The sequence below is a fragment of the Mesoplodon densirostris genome, chromosome 2 (assembly GCF_025265405.1).
Source record: "Mesoplodon densirostris isolate mMesDen1 chromosome 2, mMesDen1 primary haplotype, whole genome shotgun sequence".
Classification (NCBI taxonomy): Eukaryota; Metazoa; Chordata; class Mammalia; order Artiodactyla; family Ziphiidae; genus Mesoplodon; species Mesoplodon densirostris.
This window is the reverse complement of record NC_082662.1, coordinates 103,117,087-103,134,457: the sequence shown is the minus strand read 5'-3', so window position 1 is coordinate 103,134,457 and position 17,371 is coordinate 103,117,087. Positions and strand designations below refer to the sequence as shown.

General features: G+C 37.5%; 1 protein-coding gene across 2 annotated transcripts in view; it reads left to right on the top strand.

Annotated features, from left to right (window-relative positions):
* The window catches only part of TRIM33 (tripartite motif containing 33), a 161,635-nt gene that overhangs the window by 132,243 nt on the left and 12,021 nt on the right, over positions 1 to 17,371 (top strand). For both annotated transcript variants that reach the window (XM_060090302.1, XM_060090300.1), the window contains exons 10-13: positions 154 to 318; positions 4,059 to 4,259; positions 13,347 to 13,479; positions 14,910 to 14,973. In XM_060090302.1, coding sequence (XP_059946285.1) covers positions 154 to 318; positions 4,059 to 4,259; positions 13,347 to 13,479; positions 14,910 to 14,973 — 563 coding nt within the window. The remainder of the gene's footprint in view (positions 1 to 153; positions 319 to 4,058; positions 4,260 to 13,346; positions 13,480 to 14,909; positions 14,974 to 17,371) is intronic.

Sequence of the window (17,371 nt, the reverse complement as noted above, 5' to 3'; positions counted from 1 at the left end):
GAGAGAAGGAGATTGGGGCAAGAGATGAGGAAAATGACTTACACTTTTTACTTTATGCCCTTCTATCCTGACAAAATTATTATCATAACGTTTTATAATTGAAAGATAAATTTATAAATATTATTACATAAATGCAATTTCTGCCTTTTGCAGCCTCCAAGATTGATCAGTGTGCAAGCAATGCAAAGAGGCAACATGAACTGTGGAGCTTTCCAAGCCCATCAGATGAGATTGGCTCAGAATGCTGCCCGAATACCAGGGATACCCAGGCACAGTGGCCCTCAGTATTCCATGATGCAGCCACACCTCCAAAGACAAGTATGCCTAGAGTTCCATTTGTAAGAATCATATAATTTTAAAACTAAAAGACAACAGTTTTCTTAATCAGTTGTGGGGTGGAGGGAGGGGTGGTCATTGATACGTTTGAGAATTTGATTAATGCTGTGTATCTTCTTGTCCCAGAAAAATATACATACAATTTTTATTAAATTCTTTTTTCACATCTTTATTGGATAATTGCTTTACAATGTTGTGTTAGTTTCTGCTGTACAACACAGTGAATCAGCTATATGTATACATATATCTCCATATCCCATCCTCTTGAGCCTCCCTCCCACCCTCCCTATCCCACCCCTCTAAGTGGTCACAAAGCACTGAGCTGATCTCCCTGTGCTATGCAGCTGCTTCCCACTAGCCATCCACTTTGCATTTGGTAGTGTATATATGTCAGTGCTACTCTCTCACTTCATCCCAGCTTCCCCCCCCCCAACCCTGATGTGTCCTCAACTCCATTCTCTATATCTGTATCTTTATTCCTGCCCTGACACTAGGTTCGTCAGTACCGTTTTTTTTTAGATTCCATATGTATGCGTTAGCATATGCTATTTGTTTTTCTCTTTCTGACTTACTTCACTCTGTACAACAGATTCATACAGACTTCATCCACCTCACTACCTCACTACAAATAACTCAATTTCGTTCCTTTTTATGGCTGAGTAATATTCCATTGTGTGTGTGTGTGCCACATCTTCTTTATCTGTTCATCTGTCGATGGACATTTAGGTTGCTTCCATGTCCTGGCTATTGTAAATAGTGCTGCAGTGAACATTGTGGTACATGACTCTTTTTCAATTATGGTTTTCTCAGGGTATATGCCCAGTAGTTGGATTGCTGGGTCATATGGTAGTTCTGTTTTTCGTTTTTTAAGGAATCTCCGTACTCTTCTCCATAGTGGCTGTATCTATTTACATTCCCGTCAGCAGTACAGGAGGGTTCCCTTTTCTCCACATCCTCCCCAGCATTTATTGTTTGTAGATTTTTTGATGATGGCCATTCTAACCAGTGTGAGGTGATACCTCATTGTGGTTTTGATTTGCATTTTTCTAATGATTAGTGATGTTGAGCATCTTTTCATGTGTTTGTTGGCAATCTGTATGTCTTCTTTGGAGAAATGTCGATAAATTTTTATTAAATTTTAAGAGTTTCTTTGATGTCATTAAACCCATTGTATACTTTGGGTTGAGAATCTCTGATCTAGTCCAACTGATTCATTTTACAGAAGTGAAAAACAAAGGAGCTTGTTATGTACCCACAATCATAAGAGACAATGGTAGAATTAAGATTAAAACTTTAATTTCCTAAAATTGTTCCTCTGCTCTTTTAATGTGACATTTTGACTTTGTTTTTTTCTCTTCACTCAGTATTGTTCCTTTTAGGATGGATATACCTACTCTTAAAAATAAGTGTGTTTAGAGGCATGTTTTCTAATCTTTGCTTGAATAGTAGATTATATTTGTATAGGAGGTAGATTATAAATATGAGGCTACTTTTGCATAGGATTTCTAGTTATATAAAAAATAAAGGTCATTTTATAATTGTCAGAGTGATGTTTCTCAAAGCATGATTTAAAGACCATCAGAATGACTGGGGAACCATGTCTGAAATAGATTCTGAACCATATCCACTGAATCAAAATTTCCAGGAGGGGAGTACTCATAAATATGTGAACTTTTACTGACTCAGATCGATCTGCACACTGAAGTCCTAGATCAGCGATCCTTCAACTTTTTGGCCCAGTTACCTCCAGAAAGACTTTTGAAAAATACACACTCCCTCACATTTGAAGGTTGACGTTTAAAACTTCCATTACAAGTTTAAGTTTAAGTAGTTGCAAAGGACATACTGTTTAGCATATTGTAAATATTGACATTATAAAGTAAAACCCTTACATTATTCTTGTAAGTGGATCCACTGGAGTCCCAAATACAGAGGCAAGTTCTTTTTTGAAAGTCAAAATTATATACTCCCTTTTCCCTATGGACTTGAATTTCTGTTCTACTTTTACAGAATTTTATCTTAATATATTTAAGATACAGATTTAAGATATTCCCAAGTTTGATAGACTTGTGAATCAGTTTGTTGCAATTTTCTGCTGGAAAGATGTCTGTTGCAATTTGAAAATTCTTAAATTTCCAGTTTATAATGCAGTTATTAAACTTTAAAACTTTTTCTTTAGACCAAATTTTCATTACAATTATTCCCATACAGTTGTTTAAACAATATATTTACATGGTTTAAGATTATTAGGAAACAAAAATAAAATTCTTTTAGATATACATTTCTTTATTAGATACATGAAGACTTTCCCCTTCCTTCATTTATGCATGTTTGTATGTCTGTTACCTTGTACTGTTAGAGTAAGTCAGAATTCGACGCCGATTTTTATTACTAGTTTTTTTTGTTGTTGTTGTTTTTATGTGATGCTCAGGAAACTTGTTCACAAAAATTTGTATCTGGGAATTCAAAACGATTTTAAAAATCTTTTTTTATCAGTTGACAACTTCTTCAGGTCTTTCTTTGTTTTTGTTGATCACCAAGTATCAGAACCCACTCAAAGATTACCTGGGTTTCAGAGCCAGGCACTTTGTCAGCAACTTGACACCTTTATTTTCAACTGTACCTTTGTCTGTCTCTTCAGAAGATTTTTTGTTTGTTTTGTTTTTCACCCTGGGGCAATATGCTAGATAAGATTGGGAATGAGTTAAAGATGTGTTGTTTTGTATTTTGTTTTTGGAGGAGAAGGGCAGTTGTGAAAGAAGTAGTTGGAAAAAAGAACTCACAAACCATGGCACATTTTTAGGTAAATTGGGTTTTCTTCAGGAAAAAAGTATATATGAAGGTCAACTACCTAGACTTTAATTTCCTTAAAAGTATTCACATATCCATGTACCCCTTAGTGTACTTGGAAAGCCTTCAAGTATTACCAGGGGGCAGGTACACCCTTTGGAAAGGTGCAGAAGCTACATAATTGGATTAACCAACCATCTCAGAACATTGTCCTTAGACTTTTGGGCCCCTACAAAAGTCACTGAATGTTAGAATTTTAAGTTTTTAAATACTTCAGATGATTTATATGTGTATAGTAATTTATTTCCCAAAGATTTTAATCTGTGTACTATCTTAAATGATCCTCATAACACTCCTCATAAAGACAGGTATCCATTTTCATTCATCATTATCCACATTTCTCAATTACCAAGATTGTGATTTGGCCTAAAGTCACATAGTATTAAGAGTCAGGAATTGATACCAACGTTTCCATTTGTAAATTCATTGTTCTTTCTATCATATCAGTTACATAATACACAATTATACAATTAATTATTTTTATTTTAAAAAAGACAAAAGTGTCAAAGTGAAATATAGGCTGAACAGTGGCTTTCCTGGTCTGATGTTTGGAAACCTTAGGGGCTTCCAGATCATCTATTTATATATAGATCTTTGTTATGAAGTAAAACCATATCACCAGTCTGACAGGGTACAATTATTGGCAAGTCTATTTTTTTCTAAATACTACACAAAAATAAATAGAAAAATGATAAGTTTGAATTTTATTTTTCCTGCATAAGTTTGAGAGGGCCTACTTCTTTGTCTCTCAGCCAGAGGTATCAAACTCTGAACTTGTGTATCCTTCCTAAACTGAAACTTGTTGTCAAGGTATTGTTCATATTTGGATATCCTGGCAGATCAAGTAATGATAACATCTTTTTTCCTAACAGCACTCAAACCCAGGGCATGCTGGACCCTTTCCTGTTGTGTCGGTGCACAACAACCCAGTCAATCCAACCAGCCCTACTACAGCTACTATGGCAAATGCAAATCGAGGTCCCACCAGCCCATCTGTTACAGCAATAGAACTAATTCCTTCAGTTACCAATCCAGAAAACCTTCCGTCGCTGCCAGATATTCCACCCATACAGGTTTGTATTTAAGTTGAGTGAGAGATTTAAAACCTTGTGTTAATTAGGGACTTAGAATATATATTTCTGGTTGTTTTTGTTTTTTTTAATTCAGGAGCAATATTTTTTTTGAAATTTCCAAAAAGTAGAGTATAATTAATTTGAATTTTAAAAAGTTATGTGTGCTAAAACTAACACTCCTCAGTATTTTAAAGCTACAGAGTGTCAGCTTTGCTGATCTTTCTGTCATCTGCCAGCAGGCAAACTTTGTGTTAAATGAAGCACTTCTGATGTAGGTTTAGATCCAGAGAGGAGACCCAGTACCAAAACACAGTTAAATTTTTGTCAGTCTTCTATTAGGTCCAAAAGGGATAGTCAACCCTGGGTGCAAACAGGTTGTACTGAGAAAGGAAGAGATTGGAAGGTCTAGATATTAGGCATGTGGCGGGGGGGGGCGGTGTTTACTGAGAGAGGAAGTAATAATGAGGAGTAGAAGATGGAATGGGAAGGGCCTCTGAGCTGTCTTGTCCCTTTCACCTGTAGCGTTTTCCTGAAGAAAAATATCATTCAGTGCCTTCTGAAATTTCATAAATTCATTTGAATTAGAAGCATTTTATTTTTAAATGTAAATATAAAACTTGAAGGTTGTACTGGGTCATTTCAAACATTGTATGAGTTATTCAGAGTCAGGGGTCACCATGGGAACAAGGAGCAGTGAAATTACTAAGACACTAGGACCCGTGACTCTCTACTCTTCGTTGCGGTGCGCAGGCTTCTCACTGCGGTGGCTTCTCTTGTTGAGGAGCACGGGCTCTAGGTTCGCGGGCTTCAGTAGTTGGTGGCACGTGGGCTTCAGTAGTTGTGGCACACGGGCTTACTTGCTCTGTGGTATGTGAGATCTTCCCGGACCAGGGATCGAACACGTGTCCCCTGCATTGGCAGGCGGATTCTTAACCACTGTGCCACCAGGGAAGCCTCTGTAGTGGTGTTGAGAGTACTGGACTACTATATAGAATGGAAAATTTTGGAAAAATCAATAAAAAGTAAAATTTATAAGTTGTAAGCTTATAATTTATAAACTTTCAGTTTAATGCTTGAAATCATCTTATATGATATATAATATCCCTATTTCATGGAAGAGAGTAAGAGTGGTTAGTGACTTTCTCAGTGTCACCCAGTAAATGGGTAAGTTGGAATTCAAAGCCTAGCTCCTGATTACTGAACTGAGAAAGTCCAGTTCTCTCCCCACTTCTGTCCATAGAGATAGCAAGGAGGTGGTTTGAGATCATAGGCCTGGAAAGGTAGAGTATTAAGGGCCTTTGGGCAACCAGAGAGAGGTAGGTACAGTATTAAAGGAGTCATTTAAGTTTTACTAAGCACTCATGCTAAAGTGCCTGGACATTGAAGATAAAAAGAAACAAGACTTTGTTCCAATTCTTAAGAAACTTTCAAATGGAAAAGAAAGGTTGCTCATGTCAAACTTAACATAATCTGCTAGGGCCACTCCCACAGAGAGCAGACAGAGGAAGGATGGATGCTCCACATCTTTGAAAAGCTGGGCATCATAAGGGAAATGGGTCATTATTAGATTTTCCTTGTCATCTTTTCCCAGAAGAACTTTGAAATCAAGACAAGAGGCTCCAGAATATATCCCCTCCCATCTTTAGTTTTTTAAAGTGGGGTAGAAGGAGCAGAATCCATACCTTCTCTTATGAACCATCTCTTCCTTGCAGACATAATGCCTAACCTTATTTTTATTTACTGATTTATTAAAGTATTGACTGCTTTAAAAAACTGAATATAATTCACATACCCATAAAATCCAACTTTAAAAAATGTACATACAATTCAGTCAGTGGTTCTTAGTACATTCACAAGATTGTGCAACTATCACCACTGACTAATCCAGAACATTTTCATCACCCCAAAAGAAACTACCCATCTGCAGTCCACTCTCCATTTCCCTCTTTCCCAACCCTTGGAAATCACAAATTTACTTTGTTTTTATGGATTTGCCTATTCTGGACATTTTGTATGAATGGAATGATGCAATATATGGCCTTTTGTGTCTGGCTTCTTTATCTTAGCATAATGTTTATCAGGTCCAAACACGTTGAAGCATGTATCAGTACTTAATTCCTTCTTATGGCTGAATATTCCGTTCTGTGAATATACCACATTTGTTCCTCCATCCATCAGTTGATGGGTTTCCACTTCTTGGCTATTAGGAATAATGCTGCTATGAACTTCTGTGTGTAAGTTTTTGTGAACTTGTAGGTTACCAGTTCTCTATGTAAATTTCTAGGAGTGGAATTTCAGGGTCATATTGTATGTTTAAGTTTTTGAGGAACTGCCAAACTCTTTTCCACAGTGGGTGCACCATGTTACATTCCCACCAACAGTGTCAGTGTATGAGGATTTCAATTTTTCCACATCCTTGCCAACGCTCGTTATTGTCACCTGCTTTTAAGAGCAATTAGAGGTGGGTACCACAAAAGTACAACCACAGTAAGAAGTAGTTAACCATATTAATCAAAACTAGAAAGGGAAGCAAACCTGTCATCTCTTGAAGAATCATCTACTTTTTCTCCTATCCTGTAGTTTCCATGGTATAGGGAAAAGAAAAGAATCCTGGGGGAGGTTACACAGCAAGCAGACAAAGTAGCATTAACTATGCAACACAGACAGGAAATAAATACAAAGCAATTTCAGGTATTTGTTGATATATCTTAATACTGATCATTACAGCTATCCAGTATAGAGTAGAAGTTGATTTAAAGAGAATTCTCTCAACTTGAATTATTTTGTATTTCACTCTACTATCCGTCTCCAGTGGAGTTATAATATGTGGTAGTAATTTTGACCTTGAGGGGATACATGATGAACCTAAATACTTTTTCAGTAGCTAAATGAATATTAGAATCTGTTCAGATTAGATTATAATTAATAGATGTAGTATTCTAATATATTAAATTCTTTGTAAACAATTTTCTGTATTTGGAAAATATGTACTTAATTTATCTGGATACTATACTGGATAATATGAAGTCTTGGGAAAACAATGTGCATCTTTCAGATATTCACATGTAAATTTAAATGTTATAGAATACCCATTTCTGTACTGTGTCCCCAGTACTGGCTGTCTTCCATCTTTACCAATATGATAGGTAAAAATGATGTTTGGTTATTTCATTTATATTTCTTTTATTCATGTGGTTTGTTATCTTTTCTCAGGTTCACTGATTATTTGAATTTTTTTGTGGATTGTCTTTTTCCTTTGAATTCATAGAAATTATTTATATAATACTTACCTATTCCATGCAGTTATTTAAGGATGCTTAAAAAACATTGGTTCAATGAATATGTTAATTAATATTTTTCCCGTTAGACTTCTAACTTTATTTATAGTGACTCTTCATCCATGTCTGGTGAAATATCGAGGTAAATACTTAAGCTAGCATTTCCATGTTGGTGCTGTAGTGGCATCAGGGAAGCCCTTTTATGTACTTGGCGGTTTGCCTCTTCCTAATCTTTCCACTCTTCTAGCTTAGGATTGTCTCTCTGGCCAGAGATATAAATCGCAGGTGGGAGAGAATAAAAGGAGTGGGAGTGGGAGTAGAAGTAGGTAACTTGTGACTTTCATGTCTGTTTTGAATCATCCTCTCCTCCTTTATGTTTAGGTGAGATATAGCGCAAATTTTATCTGTGGCCCATGTTAGGAACTGCCCCTCTTCACAAATCCTCTAGTTAACTCTAGTTGCAGCTAGGGATTTTCCTGTAGTTACAGCTTACAAGTGAATCCTTGGCCAGTAGCTCTGACCACTGAGCAGGCACAACTCCTAATATCTCTTAATCGTCCCTCTAGCTAGCCCATGGCAAACTCTCACCTTTAGCCTTTTATGTCTTTTTTTTTTTTTTTTTTTGTGGTACGTGGGTCTCTCACTGTTGTGGCCTCTTCCATTGCGGAGCACAGGCTCCGGACGCGCAGGCTCAGCGGCCATGGCTCACGGGCCCAGCCGCTCCGCGGCATGTGGGATCTTCTCGGACCGGGGCATGAACCCGTGTCCCCTGCATCGGCAGGTGGACTCTCAACCACTGCGCCACCAGGGAAGCCCCCTTTTATGTCTTTGAGATGAGGTTTTTAAAGGGCTTTTCTGAGAAAGGCCTGTTTACCTTTTTTTAAATTGAGGTATAATTGACATGTAACATATATTATTTTCAGTTGTTCAACATAGTAATTTGATATTTGTATACATTGCAAAATGATTATCACAGTAATTCTAGTTAACATCAGTCACCATACATAGTGTAAAAATTTTGTGTGTATGAGATGAGGGCTTTGAAGATTTTCTCTCTTAGCAACTTTCAGATATACAGTAGAGTATTAATTATAGTCATCATGCTGTACATTACCTCCCTATGATTTATTTTATAACTAGAAGTTTGTACCTTTTGATTCCTTTCACCCATTTCACCCACCTACCAACTCTGGCAACCACAGATCTATCTCTCTATTTACAAGCTTGATTCTGTGTTTGTTTGTTTGTTTGTTTGTTTGTTTTTAAATTCCACATATAACTGAGATCATATGGTATTTGTCTTTCTCTGACTTATCTCACTTAGCTCAATGCCTTCAGGTCCATCCATATTGTCACAAGTGACAAGGTTTCCTTTTTTTTTATGGCTAATATTCCATTGTGTATATAGATATAGCACATATTCTTTATTCATTCATCTGTAGCTTTATCTGTTCATCTGTTGATGGACACTTAGGTTGCTTCCATAACTTTGTTATTATAAATAATGTTGCAGTGAACATGGGGGTGCATATATATTTCAAATTTGTGTTTTGGGGGACTTCCCTGGTGGTCCAGTGGTTAAGACTCTGTACTTCCACTGCAGGGGGCATGGGTTCGATCTTTGGTCTGGGAACTAAGATCCTGCATGCCGTGCAGTGCAGCCAAAAACATAAATAAAATTTTTTTTTAAGTTAGTGTTTTTGTTTCTTTTTTTTTTCTTCATATAAATACCCAGGAGTGGAATTGCTGGATCATATGATAGTTCTATTTTTAATTTTTAAAGAAATTTCTATACTGTTTTCCATAGTGGATGTACCAATTTACATTACCACTACAGTGCACAAGGTTCCTTTTTCTCTGCATCATTACCAACACTTGTTATCTCTTGTCTTTTTATTTATTTATTTATTTTTTATTTTTTTTTTTTGCGGTATGCGGGCCTCTCACTGTTGTGGCCTCTCCCGTTGCGGAGCACAGGCTCCAGATGCGCAGGCCCAGCGGCCATGGCTCACGGGCCCAGCCGCTCCGCGGCATATGGGATCCTCCCAGACCGGGGCACGAACCCGTATCCCCTGCATCGGCAGGCGGACTCTTAACCACTGCGCCACCAGGGAGGCCCCTCTTGTCTTTTTAATAGCCATTCTAACTGGGGTGAGGTGATAGCTTGTCGTGGTTTTGATTTGCATTTCCCTGATGATTAGTGATGTTGTGCACCTTTGCATGTACCTGCTGGTCATCTCTATGTCTTCTTTGGAAAAATGTCTATTCAGGTGCTCTGTCCAATTTTTTTTTTTTTTTTTTTTTTTTGGCTGCGTTGGGTCTTAGTTGTGGCACACAGGATCTTTCGTTGTGGTGCAGGTTCTTCGTTGTGGCATGCAGGCTTCTCTCTAGTTGTGGCTTGCGGGTTTTCTCTCTCTAGTTGTGGCATGCAGGCTCCAGGGCATGTGGGCTCTGTGCTTGTGATGCTCAGGGTCCAGAGTGTGAGGACCCTGTAGTTTGCAGCATGCCCGGTCTCTCGTTGAGGTGCATGAGCTCAGTGGTTGTGTCGTGCAGGCTTAGTTGCTTCGCACACGTGGGATCTTAGTTCCCCGACCAGGGATCGAACCTGCGTCCCCTGCAGTAGAAGGTGGATTCTCTACCACTGGACCACCAGGGAAGTCCCTCTGCCCAATTTTTAATTGGATTGTTTGAGGGTTTTTTTGTTTTGTTTTTTTGGCTGTGCCTTGCAGCATGCAGGATCTTAGTTCCCCAGCCAGGGGTCGAATCCACACCCTCTGCAGTGGAAGCACGGAGTCTTAACCACTGGACTCCAGGGAAGTCCCTGGATTGTTTGATTTTTTGCTATTGAGTTGTATGAGTTCTTTATGTATTTTGGATATTAACCCTTTATCAGATATATGATTTGTGAATATTTTCTCTCATTCAGTAAGTTTCCTTTTCATTTTGTTGATGGTTTCCTTGCTGTGCAAAAGCTCTTTAGTTTGATGTAGTCCCACTTGTTTATTTTTGCTTTTGGAATCAGATCCAAAAGATGATTGCCAAAATCAACATCCAGGAGCTTACTGCCTATGTTTTCTTATAGAAGTTTTATGGTTTCAGGTCTTACATTTCAGTTCTTTAATCCCTTTTGTGTTGATTTCTGTGTATGGTGTAAGATAGTAGTCTGATTCCATTCTTTTGCAGGTGGCTGTCCAGTTTTCCAACTGTCCAACGTTGTTTATTGAAGAGACTGTCCTTTCCCCTTTGTATATTCTTGGCTCCTTTGTCTAAAATTAACTGACCATATAGGTGTAGGTTTATTTCTGGCCTCTTTATTTTGTTCCATTGATCTGTATGTCTGGTTTTATGCCAACACCATACTGTTTTGATTACTGTAGCTTTGTAATATAGTTTGATATCCTGGCCTGCGATGCCTCCAGCTTTCTTCTTTCTCAAGATTTCTTTGGCTATTTGGTTTTTTTGTGGTTCCACAGAAATTGTAGGATTGTTCTATTTCTGTGAAAAATACCGTTGGAATTTTGATAGGGATTGCATTGAATTTGTAGATTGCTTTGGGTATTATGGACATTTTAATAATATTAATTCTTCTAATCCATGAGCCCAGAGTATCTTTACATTTATTTGTGTCTTCTTCAGTTTCTTTTATCAGTGTTTCACAGTTTTCAGTGTAGATATCTTTGACCTCCTTGGTTAAATTTATTTCTGGGTAGTTTATGCTTTTTCATGTGATTTTAAACGGGATTGTTTTCTTTTTTTCTTTCTCTTTTTCTGTGTGTGTGTGTGTGTGTGTGTGTGTGTGTGTGTGTGATGTGCTTTATTTGGCCACACCACATGGCTTGCAGAATCTCATTTCCCTGACCAGGGGTTGAACCTGGGCCTGGTAGTGAAAGCCTGGCATCCTAACCACTAGGCCACCAGGGAACTCTCCTGGGATTGTTTTTTTAATTTCTCTTTCTGATAGTTCATTATTAGTATATAGAAATGCAGCAGATTTTCATATATTGATTTTGTGTCTTGCAACTTTACTGAATTCATTTATTCTTACAGTTTTTTGATGGAGTCTTTAGGATTTTCTATATATAATATCATGTCATCTGCAAACAGTGACAGTTTGATTTCTTTTTTTCCAATTTGGATGCCTTTTATTTCTTTTTCTTGTCTAATTCTCTGGCTAGGACTTCTAATACTATGTTGAATAAAAGTGGTGAGAGTGGGCATCCTTGTCTTGTTCCTGATCTTACAGGAGAAGCTTTCACTTCTTCAGCTTTTCACTGTTAGGTGTGATGTTAGCTGTGGGCATATCATAAATGGCCCTTATTATATTGAGGTACATTCCCTCTGTACCCACTTTTTTGATAAGGTCAACTTATATTTATGATGAAAACAATTTACTTTAGGAGAGTCCTCCCTTGCCTGTAATGTGTTGTGAGCTGCTTTATTCTGATCATTTTTATATCAATCCAATCCTACCTTGGTTTGTGTCTATAGTTTTCTTCAGAGTTTCTACTTTGATGCCATTCTTTCCTGTTTTATAGCCTTGAAAATCAGTGTGATTTTGAGAGGAGAGTGAGAAGTAAATGTATATGTTCAGCTTTCTGTTTGTTTGTTTTAAATATTTATTTATTTATTTAATTTTTGGCTGCATTGGGTCTTAGTTGGGCATGTGGGATCTTCCGTTGTGGTTCGCGGGCTTCTCTCTAGTTGTGGCGCTTGGGCTCCAGAGTGCACTCGCTCAGTAGTTGCATCACACAGGCTCTCTAGTTGTGGCACGCGGGCTCCAGAGCTCATGGGCTCTGTAGTCACGGTGTGCAGGCTTAGTTGCCACATGCCATGTGGGATCTTAGTTCCCCAACCAGGTATCGACTGGCGTCCTCTGTATTGCAAGACGGATTCTTAACCACTGGACCACTCAGGAAGTCCCCAGTTTTCTGTTTTGAATGAGAAGTAGATTTGCCTAAAAAGTAATCTTGCCTCTAGTAGAAGATTAAAAGAGGCAGGTGTGGGTAAAAGTAGATCAGTAAGCAAGAAGATTAGCAGTTACTTAAGTAAGAATAGTTTAACTATCTCTGATATGGAATAGTATAAAATTTTTCTTAAGGTAATTTTCATAATTAAGTAGTGTTTGTTACTATTTCTTACATAAATATTTTCTCATTTCATCATCACAGTTCTTCATTGTGGGTGGGATGTTTAAAAACAGGGGACTGATATTCAAATTGGGAACCAGCTCACAGTCACAGTGCGAGCTCCTCTGGCTTTAACCTTCTGCATATAAAGTGTGAAAAGGGCTCAGTTTTCCTGTTGACTGCTGGCTTTTTTGTGTGTAATAAGGGAACTTATATCCCAGGCTAAAGGCTTTCCGTTGAGTATACAGACTTTTCAAAGCACTTAAGTTAGGTACTGACATGATTCTGTACCTACTTAGTTGAATGATTCTGGCAGGACCATGGATACTGATACTAGGGGCAGGATGCTGAAAACAGGATCCTGCATCAACCTTGAAAAAAGGCAAAAATGTAAGAGTGTGTCAGAGGTATTTTCATAGTAAAACACAAAGGATTTAGTGGGTTATTGGGTTTTGTCTTGAGCTCCCAATCATTTACTGAAGCATATTAATTATAGCTATATTCACATAAACTGTATACTATTTGGGTCCTCGAGGGAGCATAAGGAAGCAACAATTAAGCCAAGTTTGATATAAGGTAATCTGTTTATTAGTAAACTGTGAGCATAAATGATTATACTAATGAAATTAATAACTTCTCTTTTTTAATCAAAGCATATTTATCTTTTTGTTCTTTTTCTTTAGTTGGAAGATGCTGGTTCAAGTAGTTTAGATAATCTACTAAGTAGATACATCTCAGGCAGTCACCTACCCCCACAGCCCACAAGCACCATGAATCCCTCCCCAGGACCCTCTGCCCTATCTCCAGGATCATCAGGTAAAGTCAACTGAGGTACTGTCTCATTTCTTTAACACCTTAAAAAAGTATCTCTCGGTATATGTATTAGGGTTCTCCAGAGAAATAGCACCAATAGGAGAGAGGTGTGTGTAGAGAGAGAGAGAGAGAAGACAGAGGTTAAGGAATTAATTGGTCCACTTGATTGTTAGGGCTGGCGATTCTGAAACCTACAGGGCAGTTAGCAGGGTGGAGACAAAGGGAAGAATTGATGCTAGTCTTGAATCGAGGCAAAATTCCTTCTTGCTCTGGTGACCTCAGTCTTTTCTCTTAAGGTCTTCAACTAATTAGAGGCCCACTCTCATTATGTTTTACTCAGAGTCTACTGATTTAAGTGTCAGTGACATCTAAAAAATACCATTGCAGCAGCATCTGGATTGGTGTTTGGCCAAACAACTGGGTACCATATTCTAGCCAAGTTGAGACATATACTTAACCATTGCAGTAACATTTTTTTTTCCTGATTGTTCTAATTATTTTTCTTTCAATACTGCGGGCAAGCTTCAGCAAACTGAAATAATAATATATATCTGTAGTGTACACTGTTCAGAACTCTAATGTACCCCTCCCTCAACCCCCAGTTATATTCATGTTTTTTGCTGGATTTGTAGATGAATTTAATTTCTATGCCTTCTATTTTACAATACAGGTTGTCATTTGAAGAATTCTTTGGTTTAAATCCAAGTTTAAAACACTTTGTTAAATAATAAAAAAAATTGAAAATTTGTTTAAAAAGCAAGAATTGAGGAAGGGCAAGTGAATTTTCAATTTGCAGTTAAAAACTTAAAATTTACTGGAAACTATTAAAATGTGACTAATCAGGTCCTGAGCTATAGACCTCTTCCAAAATCCCAGTTTTATTAACCCTATTACATGAATGAGTGATTAAAGCATCTCCAAATAGATTGACAGTGCAGAAGTGGTTATGGGATATATTCATGGTTTCTTACTGAAACATACCACCTCATTATTTCTACAGTAAGAGTAGTTCAGCTCTAAATGTGGGTTTTTCATGTGATGCATCATTAATACATTTTTTGCATCATATTATTTTTGAGGTTTAATATAAGTATTCCAGGACTTTTAAAAGGAAGAATAATTAATAAGAATCTAGGTAGATATTTACCAAATGCATGGGACAGCAAATAGCTTTCTCTTGATAACGGTAGTTTCCATTGATTGAATAGTGGTGCTCTGAGAGGATTCTGAGAATGGTATCTGGGCTCAGCTGAGAGAAACTGATTGATAGCTGTCAACAATAACACATGAAATCCTTGACTTAGAGACTAAGACAAGGGCTGATTTCCAGGAATTGCTGAATTACCTTATGATACTTGAATTCTGTAATTAGTCGGTAGAATTCTGAATTTTCTTACCTGCATAGTTATTCATTTTGACTTATTATTTTTCAGGTTTATCCAATTCTCACACACCTGTGAGACCCCCTAGTACTTCTAGTACTGGTAGTCGAGGCAGGTGAGTATTTACATTATTAATAGCTTTATTTTTTCTTTTTATCAAGAAAAATTTCAAATACGTATTCTAAAAAGTAGATTATTATAATGAACTCCTGTATACTTTTCACCCATCTTCAACAATGATCAAGTTATGGGGCCTCCCTGGTGGCGCAAGTGGTTGAGAGTCCGCCTGCCGATGCAGGGGATGCGGGTTCGTGCCCCGGTCTGGGAGGATCCCATATGCCGCGGAGCGGCTGGGCCCGTGAGCCATGGCCGCTGAGCCTGCGCGTCCGGAGCCAGCGCGTCCGGAGCCTGTGCTCCGCAACGGGGGAGGCCACAACAGTGAGAGGCCCGCATACCGCAAAAAAAAAAAAAAAAAACAATGATCAAGTTATGGCCAGTCTTATTTCTTCTATACTCCTACCCATTCCCCCCGTTCTAAATTATTTTGAGATAAATCTCAGACATTTTATCATTTTACTTGTGGTTTTTTCAGTATATATCACTTAAAGGTAAGAATTTAAAAGTTTTATAACTATGGAACCATTATCACACCTAAAAAAATTTAATAGCTGACTCTCTAATAATCAGTAGAGCTCTAGTTAATGTTCAGATTTCCCAGTTTTTCTCATAAATGCTTTTTTTTAATTGTTTCTTTGAATCAGATTCAGATAGGCACTATACATTGCCATCAACCCATATATCAAGGTCAAACTCAGTGTATTTGTTGAAGAAATGTATTGTTTTTCTTACAGAGTTTTCCTCATTTCCCCGTCTTGTCATTTAAATACACTACCTTCTGTTTTTTTCTCTATATTGGTATTTAGATCAGGAGGTTTGATTAGATTCAGGTTTGATTTGAGGGAAAGGGGTAGGGAGAATACTTCATTGTGGTGATGTGTACTTCTTTCAGAGTCACAAAATGTCTGGTTGCTTTTGTTGATTCTTTTGTGATAACGCCCATTAATGATCATTGCCTTAGCTCTTTTTTTTTTTTACTAGTTTAAAAATGATATTTTAATTATTGTATCATACCTTCTTTGTTTATTAGTTTAGAATACTTCTGTAAAGAGAAATTTTCTGCCATCAGCTATTTGATTATGGGAAGGACAGAATAAATTGATACTTTCTCTTTATTTACCTATTTTTATAATAATGAGTTGATTCCCAGCACCCTCCAACAGTGACCAATGAATGTTATTAACTTTATGGGCTTATATATTTAAACATATTTTATATATTCTAAAATTATAGTTATTTTTATTGAAGCTTAAATTGTTCCATATTTGTCCTATCAGAACTTTTCCAAGTTGGCTTCATAGTTCTTTTGCTGTAACCCCAGTAGTTGTTGAAAGCATTCTTGTTTCCTGTCCTGATATTCCAGGTTCATCTTGTACATTTCTTGCCTCAGGCCTGAAATCAGAAATTTCTCTAGGAAATCCTGGTCATGTTAGTGGGGAAATGGTGCTTCAAGACAGTCTTCTGGGTACTAGGGGCACTCACTGCTACTGAATTGTTCATAGTTTCTTATGCCTTTTTGGTGGGCAGAGAGCTAAGAAATGGTAGTGTGGGGGATTTCCCTGGTGGTCCAGTGGTAAAGAATCTGCCTTACAATGCAGGGGACGCGGGTTTGATCCCTGGTCAGGGAACTAAGATCCCACATGCCATGGGGCAACTAAGCCCATGTGCCGCAACTACTGAGTTCATGTGCTTCAACTAGAGAGCCTGTGTGCTGCAAACTACAGAGCCCACATGTCCTGAAGCGTGCGCTCCCCAACTAGGGAGAAGCCCGTGCACTGCAACGAAGAGCCCGCTCGCCACAATGAAAGATCCCGTGTACCGCAGCTAACACCCAAGGAAGCCAAAAATAAATTAAATAAATAAATAAATCTTAAAAAAAAAGAATTAAGAAAAAGAAATGATAGTGTGGAAAGAGTGTGTGTGTGTTTTAAAGGTAAATGTAATAAATGACTGATTTTTATTCTTTAGTTTGAATAATTTAGTGCAATGTAAGAAAGATTTTATTTCAGATATATGAATGTTCTGTATTTGTATATATATATATGTGTGTATGCATTTTGAAGACTGGTTCTATATTATATACTTGCTTGGCTTTTAAATTATACTTTAAATAATCAGTAGTTTTAGAAGAAAAGTACAAATTGAGTGAAAAAGGTTTTCATTTTCGACAGTAATACAGACTTAGTTATTCACTTTTCTTGCCAGTGGTTTTGCTTGGACTAGATAGAACCAATTAGTCATGTACCTGTCCTCTTAGCCTATTATCCCATTAATTCAGATAAGGACTCAAAAGCTGAAACAGTGATTCCTTTGAGGACACTTCATGAACCACTGTTATTGAGGTTTCCTTCAGATGTTTGGGGGTAGAGAAAAATTTAAACTTCTCATATTATAGA